A 12,440-nucleotide genomic window follows, 5' to 3' on the forward strand; every position below is an offset into this window, starting at 1 on the left:
GTGACTTCAATTTTAAGTGTTTAAATACTTTAGGTATGGAACAAAGATATAAGTTCATGTTCAATATCTATTGGAAAGAGGCAAGATAAACGTCGTATACATCAAAGCAAAAAGAGGGGTTCGACTGGATACAAGAAAAGAAGAATTACCAAGAAAAAAAACTATGTAAGGTAGGTAAACATAATGAAAATGTAAATGAGGAAGGGGAAACATATGGTGCAGGACGTTTTTAAAGTGATTCTTAATTTAAAAAAAATGTATTTGGATGAATTTACTGAAAGTGTTCGAGAAAATTTCTAAAATAATATTAAGTATTTCTTACCATTCTACGATTTTATTAGTAAAAACATTATTTATGCATATGTAAAATAATGTTAAAATATTTTATATTAAATAAAATCATATATTAGGACATGTTAAGAAGTAAATATTATAGGTAAGCGTAAAAATATTCTTAAAATGTATTTTTCTCGTAATGAAATTTTGGCGATTATTGCATCTTCAAAATGCTCCAAATTATGCTCAAAATGACTGTAATTTGTAATTTAGATTCCCATTTATACATGTAACAAAAATTGGTATGCATTTTTGAATGCGAATTCCTTAAGGGGATAAAAGTTCAATTAAAGTGTATTAAAGTGGGAAATTTTGTCCAAAATTCAGGTATATGTGAAAGAAATATTAATTAAAAACTAACATTTATGCAATTTACTAACTGATACTAAGTTGTGTTTGCAGTGCATTTTTAATAAAAATAAAGCAAAAATAACAAGAAACAGAAAAAAATTAAGTCTCATGGAGCATTTTGAAAAAATTTTAAAAATTAAAAAAAAAAAAAAATATTTGAAAAAAAAAATTGCTATGATCCAGAAATTTTTTTCAAAGATATTTGATATAATTATAGTAAAATATACATGCATGCAAAATTTCATAATTCTATGACAATAATTAAAAAAAAAGTATTTGAACGTCCACTGTCCCCTTAAATACTGGGAACATATTGTTACAATAATGTTTGTTTTATAACATTGGTGCACGTACATAAACATTCCACACTAATAATTAAACATTTTACTCTTGGTTACAGACCAGTTCTACAATAATACGTACATACATATATATATATATAAACACATAAGTTACCCCATATATATATATATATATAAACACATAAGTTACCCCCTGGTGCATTTTACATATATATTGGAGTGGATACGTTAGTTACTTCAGAGTGTTCATGTACTGGATTCCATCATACACACACTAATAGCACACCAACATGCCTCACAAGAGCACTAGTACCACACAACTAAATATTCAGGAATAAGATAGTACTGAAAACTGGACAAGAATCTGTATTGCATTAGGTGACATGACAAAAGTTCTGTCCGTAAGCCTACAGATTTTGAATTTATGTCCACCTACAATGAATTTATGTCCACTTACTAAAGTGTCTGGTTAATGTAAAGTTGATGACGACGTAGTTCTTATACATGGCGACTGTTTCCCTTGGAATTTGTGAACAATAGGTAAGATAATAGAAACTTATCCTGACAGAGATGGTAAATTTCGCTTCTGCTTCATAAAAACTCAAACATGTAATCAAAAGAGACCACTGCAATTGTATAATGATCAGTTTTTGTTGTTTTGCATATATGTAATTTTCTGAGCATCATTATTGATTGTTGCTAAATATAATTTTTAGATTGCATGATTATTGTGAATTTTGATTTGGTATAATTGATTCGTGTTTCTTATTTAGGAAATACATTATATATTGACTTAATGTGTTTAAACATTACTTGATTGTTATTTGCAATTTGATGTTGCTTAAATAGCATTTAAATGTTGTATTGATTTAGTAATCTTGGTTTATTATGTATTCGGTTTGTGTGAATTTAAGAGTTCACAGGGGGAGAATGTTGAAAAGAGAGAATGTAGAGGGAGCTGAACTGAATACATGTAAGTAAGTGAATACTTTAGTAAGGTAGAAACGAAGTATCGGTTGTAAATGCAGCATAATTTCTGTGAGGGTTGGTCCGCCTAATAATAGGACAAATGTAAATATGTATATAAACGGCATAATAAATGGTAAATGAAAATAAACCACTAGATGCTTTGTGTCCCTGTACGAGCCGCCATTGTTTAATCCTTTGCGGCACAGTGTGTCCGGTTTGGACACTCGTAAAAATTTCCTTCTGTTCGCATAGAAAAATTGAATGAAATTATAGGTTACTATAGGAATTTATAGGTTACTATAGGTTACTCTGAACCTTCTTTATTTATAGTAGATGACAGCTCAACACAAACCAGTCCATATATTTTAGCCATGTTTAGTTTTTTAAGACCCTCATTTTTCAAAGAAATCTTCCAGATTTTTTTAGGGTATTAAAGGAATTGTTTGAAAAGAAATTTCTATGTTATTTTTTTGGCTGTATGCTAATCTCCTTATTCTATACTAGTTTAAAATTTTGACCTTGAAATCTTGCCTAAAATCAAACGGCGAACCCTAGGTGTGCCCAGACCGGCCTCACCGATAATTTAGGACAACTGAGAGTCTGTATTCTTTGTTTTTCGGCATCTCATCGGTCAGTTCTTTGACAACAATGCTCGTTTCAGCATTCTTTTCGAAGCTCTATTCAATCAGCGTGCCCACTTTTGGTACACCCACAGAATTAAAACGACAAGTGCTATCTTCCCAAAATTTTACTTGTGGCTCTAGGCTTAATTAGACTATGCTAGGCTACTCTAGGCTTAATTAGACTGCCTACCATTTTTTTTTGATCAAAACTCCAACTTTAAAAGGTAGCGCGCCGGAAAGAGTTAATGCAGGTTTTTTTATATTGTGCTTTATACATGCGATTGATATTTTAAGTAGCTGAATGATACTGCATCTCATTCAGCTGCTACAAAAACTACATGTACATAAGCGATATAATAAATGGTAAATGAAAATGAACCACCGGATGCTTTGGCCTGTACAGGCTGCCATGGTTTAATGCAGTTTTTTTATATTCCTCCTCTCTCTCTCTCTTTCTGTTTTGGGTTAGCTGTACCACGCATTCTATTGGAAACGCAGTAGGAAAATTTTTGGGTATTCCTTTTTCTACGCACTGGCTTATATAGCTTAACCTTTTCCCTGATTCGCCCGAACTAACTCGGGAGGAGAAAACCATGACGCAGTGATTCACCCGAGTATACTGGGCGTCCTCAATAAAATCGTCCCTTTCTTCTTTGAATCTTTGCGACGCTTTAGAAGTTATTTCGGTGCCGACACCGCAGGGTTGCGATTTAACGCAATAGGCTTCCTACTTCGCAGAGTGAGAAATGCAGTGTCAGGCAGGGAAACTAACTACATTTGAAGCGGATGACAAAAATTTTCAAACCGATTTTACCGTCACTGCTTACCACTGCAGAAAGAAATTCATTTCGTTGAGCTACCATTTAAGCAGTTAATGGTTAATCCAACCCTGGTCTCTTGTTTATACGATGGAACATACTGTTACATTAAACGGAATGTACAGAAAGACATCTTGTCAATATGTTAAACTGTTAGACTGACCTCTTTGCAAAAGTAATTTTAAATGAACTTTTTAAATGAACGATCCTTAAAAATTCACAATCAGTAAAGAATTTAAAGTGTAAAAGTATTTAGAAAACCTTTCTCTAAGGTGCATATTAGAATTTTTGATTCTAATTAAATTTATATCCACATTAAAAAAAATAAATTCCGCTTTAGAATAGAATCTAGTAAATCAGAGAAGTCCCCTAAATATATTTTTGCCATTTAATTATTGGTAAGAGAAACAACTTTGGGTACTGGACTTTTGTAGCGGCATTGGTAAGAGAAATTTCGGCTAAGATAGTGCGATTTGGTGCCAAATGCTGTAAAACATGCACGCGAACAAAACTGTCAAGTGTAAACGTTAAATCGCAAGTTATTTAATATATACATATGTTACCGGAAAAGTATGAAAGTCGATATTACATAGAATACCTAGGCATTTTATAACACACTTAAAACTGGCCGAAAATGTATGAAACGTGCCATGTATGAAATGTATGAATGTGAAAATTCATACATTTCCGTGAAAATGTATGAAACGTGCCAATACCTTTCCTTGGCATAGATTATATATTTATTACGATATTTAATGCAAGTTTATTCGCAGTTTATTTAAAGTAGCGACTGAATTTAATAGAACTTAGGTAAACATTAATTATCGTAAAATAAATATTAATGAGTAATAAGAAAACATTCATTGTCGTATTCAGCAAATTATGTAAAGGATTTATTTAAAAATAACAACATACATAAAAATCTCGAAAACTCTATTTATTAATAAATAACTTAATTCTATTTGTTTAAAATAGAATCAAATAAATAGAATTTTCGTCAATTTTAGGCATGTTTTGTGGTAACAAAATTCAACAGAATTGAAATATAAACATAAATTATTTCAAGACAATCATTAATTAATAATGAGATAAACATAAGCTATCGTATTAAGTACAACTGTGTGAGCGATTTATTTAAAATAACAACATATATAAACATGCTGAAAATTTTATTTAATTTAAATATAATTAAATAAATACAATTTTTGGCATGTTTTGTCGCAATTAATTTAAAATAACAAAATTTAACAGAAGTTATATACAAGCATTAATTATCGTATTCGGTACAATTATGTAAGTAATTTATTCATAATAATAATAATAATATATATATATATATATATATATATATGGCAAAAATTCTATTTATTATAAAACAAACCAGAAGATTCTATATATTATTTTAATTAAGACAGCAATTTATTGAAAAACAGCATACATAAGTAAACATATTTATGTATATTTGATTTATGCATAATATACCAGAAAATTCATTTTAGACAGACTCTTTCTGGTGGCCGCAGTTTAGTAGGTGCTACTAATTATGGCTCAAACATCAGCTATCGCTTTTCTGCATTGGTGGAAGATTAAAAAACAGCAAGCATTATACTTTTCGATGAGAAACATTTACACAAAGCGATTACAAAAACTAGCTAGATCCTTAACGTTTCTTTCTCGCATATGCCTAGATCGGAAGTTTTCGCCAAAAACAGGCCAAATACAATTTCTTGCCAAGGCCGCTGCAGAAGATAAGCACCTGTTATGACTATAATGTTTCTCCTTTTCAGTTAGTATAAACGCAAACACTATTCTTTGGATCTAAGTATTAAGTATTTAGAGACACTCTTGAATTTAACGTCAGATTTTGTTAATCTTTAAACTAAAGTTTCAACCATTTAAGAATCAAAATAATCTTCTTTTCTTTTGATTACATATATTTTTCGTTCTTTAGTTAACACTAAACATATTCCTAAAAATTCAGTAAGAAGTTTTGTATTTCCGTGATGCAAATTTGAAGCTCAGACTAGAGACAGAATTATGAAAAATTACGTACATAAGATAATGCCATTATGAAACTTATAAACGGAATGCTAGTGCCGAGATTATTAAAATAATACACGTTACCCCATTTTCTTCTCTGCCCGGTTGTAGGCCAGCAGCAGCCATGTATGTACTACCAATTGTCTTGATCTTCTCGATGCGGCTGAATTTTGGCTTCAACAGCAACTGAAAAGGAAGGAAGAAAATAACGGAAAATAAAGTTAATAAAAGCAATATATACTTGAAATACGGAATTTTCTCGTGTATTTTTGTCCCTGGCTCTTTAGCGTTAGGTTCTAAAAATTTGTAAAATATTCACATCATTTCCCCCTTCCTCTATGGTACATAGTTTGAACTGTAAAGCTTACTTTTACAGGTAAATTTTGTTACCTTGATTACTTTTATTTTTATTCAATTTGTATTTGGATTTTTCTTTTATACTTTCTATCCTAGCATTGAATATTTGAAATGGATTTTGTGCAGATACTTCGTTAATCTACCCGGATGCGGCAGGTGTTCTCCCACTTAAGAAACTTTCCAAACATGTGATTTAAACTTGCTGCTGTTACTTACATTCCAGCTCATTTCAGTCTTATCTGATGTTTTAGTCTTACTGCGAAAGAGTTCGATAGTTCGAAATTAGAAGCTTTTATTCTTTCCCAGGCCTTTCGTTTCCCCGATGTTCCTCTTCGGAACTGCGCTTAAGATTCATTCATGTGAGGGTGCCTCTGGGGCTTTACAAGTAGCTGAGCGGGACACGTCATGCTCAGATAACTGTCAGATATCAATTCCATGTTTGTCGATATCATAATGTTAATATTATTACGTATTCTTAGAGAAATACAGGTTACTTTTAAAGAAATAATATCGTTACATCTATCTGAAGTTCATCCATGACTACTTTCCTTTCTTATATTTTTATTGTAACTGCGTTCTTCGGAAACCAAATGACTCGCATAATTTTATCCTCTCAAGTTTCGGACAATAAAATAATTTAAAGAGGGTGGAATACGCGAGGAAATACGAAAGAGGTAAGAGTTAGACGATTAAAATGAAACATCAGCATCATAGGGGAGAATATTACTTTATAGGTACAAGGTAGGCCTTCTTCTGGAAACCAGTTGTGCAGCACTTCATCTTGGAAGTGACCGATACAAGCATTGTAGAATGATTATAACCATTTATCTTCATGATAATACAGAGAAAGAAAACTTTTTGCAAATTCGCAGGTCTATAATCGGAGACTTGCGAGCTCCGGATCAGCAGATAAAAAATAGGGCCGCTTCTTTAATGTTTCTCCATTTTTTCAATGCCGCGTTGCCATTATTGCATAAACAGTGGCCCACAAAAGTGATCGGACACATTGAATTCTTGTATTCTTTAATGAACATAAAAACTAAAGTAAATTAAAACAAGAAAAGAGGCTGTTATTTTGATCATGTATAAATTCAACATTTTTTATAGCAAATACATTTTCGAAAAGATGAAAATTAAATATGAAAATTAAATTAAAAAAATCGATATGATTGTTTTATGAGGCAAAATATTCTCACAAACATAATTGGGCCCTTTTAGTAACATCCAAAAATGACAAAAACTTAACATTGCTTTTGCTTCTTAATATCTTGGGGGATTACCTTTACACTAGATCACTTCATTTAATTTTTTGAGCATCGACTCCAAAAGTATTTTTGTTATTATTGAACTTATTTTATGCTACGTCTCTTAAATCACTGCTTTCTTTTGCTGTAGCAAAGCTATGCTCTGATTTCGAATTTTAGATTCTAGAGTTCCTGCCAAATGCGTTCAATAGGATTGAGATCTGGCGATTGGGATGATGCCTTAATTACTTCTGGATACTTATATAACAGCCAGAGTCTAACATTGTGCGCAGTATGCTTTGGATCATTGTCCTGGTAGATTTAAAACTATTTTGTATATTAAGTTTTTGGGCTGACGATGCTAAATTTCGCTTCAAGATGTAAAGGTACTTATACTGATCCATAACACCATCTATAAACTCTACATTATCAGCACCGGAATATGAATCCCCATACCATAACTTCTCCTCCGCCATGTTTAAATTTTGGGACTAAGTTTTGCTTCCGAAACTCTACTGTGGGTTTTCTCCAAACCAGCACTCGTCCATCTGAGTCAAAGATGTAAAATTTGCTTTCATCAGAAAGCAACACTTTTTTTTCCAGTAATCTGGTATCGATTTTGAAAAAAAAAAAAAGAGTCGAAGCTTTCAGTTTTTTTTCTTTACTGACATAAAAGTTTTGTCTTGCTACTCGCCCATGATATCCTGCAGAGCGCATTACTCTTTTTACAGTTTTTGAATTTACACGTATTTCATATAATTCACGAAGTTCTGCAGCAAGTTAAGGAACACTCAATCTTGGATTCTTTTTATATTACTTAGAATAAAGCGTTTCATTCCATAAGATAACTCAGATGGTCTTCCAGGTCTTCCTTTGTTTTGAATACGATTCTATTTCTTATAACGCTTAATAATCACAAACTGTAGAATTACTTAAATTAAGTTAATAGGCAATTTTTCTAATAGATTTCCCTTTCTTTTTATGCAAATCAATAAGTAATCTGCGGCTTTCTAACGATGTTTCCTTTCGTAACCAAGCCATTGCAACAAAAATTAAAATAACGTATATTTTCTAAAAAGAAAATTCTAAGTATAAAAGAAAACGATTTTTAGATTTTTGCCTGGTTTATTTATCCAAAATAATTCCGTAAAATTTCCTTTTTCATTTATTGCATACGATTTTAATTAGAAATTATGAAAATGTGCGATTAATTTTGTGGTATCTTCTTTTTTTTTTTTTTTTTTTTTTCAATTTCAAACCTAAACGCTATTTTTAAATTTACTGTTTAATCCTTTCAAATTTATTTAGTACAAAGAGAGAGCTAAGAAAATCTGTATTCAAAGGGAAAATATTCTTTATTATTTTATGTCAGAGCTTTTCTCTTAATCTATTACTTAAAAAAATAAAAAATATATAGTGGCCGATCATTTTTGTGAGAATACTGTGTATCTTTCCAACCTATTCCTGCAAAGCCCCTGAGACTTCACCTATAGATTATTGTGCCTTTGGTCTCTTGAAAAGAGCACTTTCTAAGCTCAAAACCCACCACTAGAGATGGTATCTGGAAAGTAGAGGAAGATGAATGGAAGTTTTACAAAATGCCCTGCTGGCCATGGAAGTCACGATGCAGAATTATAGTTCAGAATAAAGGGGCATCAGATCGAACCTTTAAAAAAATATACATAACTCTTGTTGTCTATGCATATGTTGCACTTAAACTGTTAAATTTATAAATTTCATAAAAGTAAAGGTTTGTGTTGAAACCAGGTCTAGGTAGGCTGGCTGATAATTTTCTTTTGTATATTTTAATTTAATCATTTGCAGTTGGCGAAGAAGAATAAACATAAAGTGTTTTAATTGTGTGCCTATTTGTTTGATGGTTAGTTAGTGTGGTGGGGGTAATTTACTGTATAAACCAGACTTAACACTTTTTATGATCAATGGCATTACAAAGTTAGTTGGAATACACGACAGATATTATAAGATTATTTATTATGATGTAAAGATTAGACGTAGAATATTACACATGTAGAATTTGTAGTTAATTCTTCCTAAATGTGATATCAGTCTTTATATCAAATCATAGAGAATCTATTTGTATCTATGTTTGTACGTTCCTCGCACTGCGAAAAAGTGGTGACACCCAAAGCTACCGAATTTCGAACACACATAGTCCTTCACTCAAACAAACGACAACACATCGTTTTTAAATAATAGAGTTTGTTGATTAACTTTTGTTGCGTAGGAGATAAAAGTGCTTTGTTTCGAAAAGGCTGGCTTACGACCAGCACTGGTGGTAAAGAGGCCGCACTGGTGGTAAAGCGCCACTAGTGGCCAAGCGGTAAAATCTCTGAATACTGGTAGTTCTGTCCTGGATTCGATTAAAGGTGAACGGGCTAGCTGCAAGAGTGGTTTTGTGGCTTTATTCATGTGTAACGTTATAAGGTATTTCTCCCGCCTTCTTGGCATGCCTTTGTGCTCCGGTGGTCTGCACGCTGGGCGCGTATTCCAGAGGTCCGTGGTTCGATTCCCGGCGAAGGCGTTGCATATTTTTCATCTTTCCCGCCTCGAAATAACCTAATGTTTCTACAACGTGTATATGAACCAGTTTACCTTTCAACTATCCCTTTCCTTAGGCAGATAGCCCTAGGGTGCTATTCCATAATCACTAAACCAAACAAAAAAGTCAATAACAAAGCAAACGACTGAAAAGCAAAGAAAATATTAAGCGTTTTAGGAAATTATACTATACCATTAAAAGCATAACCTTGTTTTTTCCTCCGTTTTATGATAATTATTTTAGGAACTGTTCGTGCAAACGGCTGGTTGATCAATAAGAATAACTGAGTTAATGAACTGACTTTCATTATTATAACTGTATCACTTTTGTTGATATTAGTCTTATCAATATCACACTTTGATATAATTACTGAAATTCCTCACGTATTTTCCGCTCCTTATTTGATTAATTTTATCGTTCGAAAATAGATAGGGAAAAATGATGCAATAACATTAAAAACGAAAAGTAGTCAAGTGTAAATTATATGTAACTATAGCAATATTATTTCATTAAAAGAAATATGTATTCCAGTAATAATACGTAACAATATTAACATTACAATATTTAATAAGACATCATTTCTAATAACTCTTGTTCATGAATCATGTACCTTTTTATGTAAATGACAGAATTAAAGGGAATTATGTTAATATTTTTAATACTGTAATTCTTTGGTATCAGTGTTTCAGACTAAATTATGTCTGCCTACCAGACATTACATTATGTGTATATCTGGTACTTTCTGATATCTGTACTCCCATGAAAAGTCTTCGGCTCACTGCCGAATTTGTGAATTGACAAAAACCTTTTCTTGGTTAACTTCACAGCTTATAAATACTGTTTTGTCCATGAATAATAATTAAAAAAGCATAAAAAAGAACTTTCATGACAAAAATAAAAAATCCATATGGCTGATGTTTAGATCCTCATCGTCATTCATAAGTTATATTCATACTGTGTAAATCAGACGTATGGTAAAATTATATATTATCCTCAAAACAAAAATGTACATTTCTTGTGCTCATCAATTATTTTTCAACTACAAATTCCATAACCAAAATATTATGAAAAGAACTGATGAATACAATTGCTCTCAATTACATGATCATTATATGAATTAGAAGTGATTTCAAATAAACTTTCTAGCTATTTTCTTTTTATGTTCATATAAATACACATCTAATAAGTCGCATATTTACAAATACATAAAGAGAGAGAAAGAGAGATGCGATGGTTTAGAAGTTGTTGATGTATGTTTATTAGTATTAATATAATGAATAAGATCTATATTAATGATGTATACAAATGTTTTGCATCATGCATAATAATAAATCCATAATTTGAAATAAATGCATTAGTATGTAGCATTTACAAGAAAAATATAGTTTCTGATGTATTTTATGACCTAAAAAGTTATTAATTAATCAGGTAAAGCAGTAGCATAATTTAATGAGTATTACATAAGCTTTCCTTCTTTATGCAACTCTGATGTTGTTTACGATATGGTGATTATGCAATAAACAGTTCAAATGATAAATAAATAGAAAAGTAAAGTCGTGCATAGAAATAAACAAATTTCAAAACAATTAACCTAAAATTTATTAAAGAAAATCTCTTATATAACAATGGTAATATTTCTGCACAGTATGCTATGGGTCAGTACGAAATATAACAAACTTGGAGAACTTTTGCCGACGAAAGATTTCTAAACGAACCATCTAACGTACAAGAATGTTATAAAATACTGTCTTCTCTGAAACTTCCACGATCATAAATTTAATCAGAATATGCACATTTTAAAAGTAACTTGGACCGTTATAATGTAAACACATAAATATAGTTTTTTTTTTCATATTTCTTCGATAAAATCGGATTCCATTTCTATCGTCCACGACATCAAATTACAGTCATCGCCATGTAGGAAATCCTTCAGAAGCAGAACTTTCGTTTGATTGTATCTGTACATGGAACACAGCTGCAAATGAAACATTTTCGGCAAAGTTTCAAAATTTTCCGAGTAGCCAAGACATCGCTTCCTTGGTTAGACGGAACATTGCTTATAATGGTGCTGGTTTTTGTTGGAATCCTACCGTTTAAACCAATGCTAGCGGAATCGCATTCCGCTATCGTAATCGTCCCGCCTATGGTAAAGCGTCGTTAGATATAACCTCTTTAGGCTGGCATAAAGTTCAAGCGTCGGAAGCGAAAGGTTAGGCGTGACTTTCGCAGGTAATTTGCGAGAGTTAGTTTTTGTTAAAAAGAGGGGAAAAGTCAGCGGACGAATTCATTTTAAAATTTAGAATAACTCGCTCTCTGAAATCATTGAAGAAGGGGAAAATTACGAGAATACTTTTTACATTTTCAGGGCCTGGAGCGAAAAAGTTGAAGGGCGCAATACACGAGGGGAAAATGTGCGAGGAAATATAGTATTATTTAACTTTTAATAAGGAAATTATTTCGAAATTTTAGTTTCAGAAGTATTAAATGCAATAACATAGGAAATGTCTGTCAACATACCTTGTCGAAGTCGCAGATGATCTCGTTGAGCAACCTCAAACATTCAAGTCCTTGTTTATTAATGTCTGTCTCATCGTAGAATTCTTTGTAGTTCGGAATGGAGGCAAACATGACTGCGACATTACGATACCTCTCGTGGTATAGTTCCTGAAATGAAGAAATTGTGCTATATTGACATTTTATTGTGCTTCCCAGCTATACAAAACGAAGATCCAAGTACCAAACATTCACTTGAATATAATCGTTGCCTGTAGCTAGAGCTTTTGCCGCCCAAGACAGTCCCTCAGCTTGTCGCCCTTCCTTGTATACAAGCAAATAACTGT

At 31.9% G+C, this 12,440-nt stretch overlaps 1 protein-coding gene across 1 annotated transcript in view; it reads right to left on the reverse strand.

Annotated features, from left to right (window-relative positions):
- Ac76E (adenylate cyclase type 2 Ac76E) overlaps positions 1-12,440 on the reverse strand; it is a 618,104-nt gene that overhangs the window by 31,108 nt on the left and 574,556 nt on the right. The window contains exons 19-20 of the mRNA XM_085825247.1: positions 12,118-12,264; positions 5,524-5,625 (exon numbers count right to left, since the gene is read on the reverse strand). Of these exons, the coding sequence (XP_085681373.1) occupies positions 5,524-5,625; positions 12,118-12,264 (249 nt within the window). The remainder of the gene's footprint in view (positions 1-5,523; positions 5,626-12,117; positions 12,265-12,440) is intronic.

The sequence above is a fragment of the Stegodyphus dumicola genome, chromosome 10, assembly GCF_044657685.1.
Source record: "Stegodyphus dumicola isolate Sdum_Otavi_A_Nest chromosome 10, ASM4465768v1".
NCBI lineage: Eukaryota > Metazoa > Arthropoda > Arachnida > Araneae > Eresidae > Stegodyphus > Stegodyphus dumicola.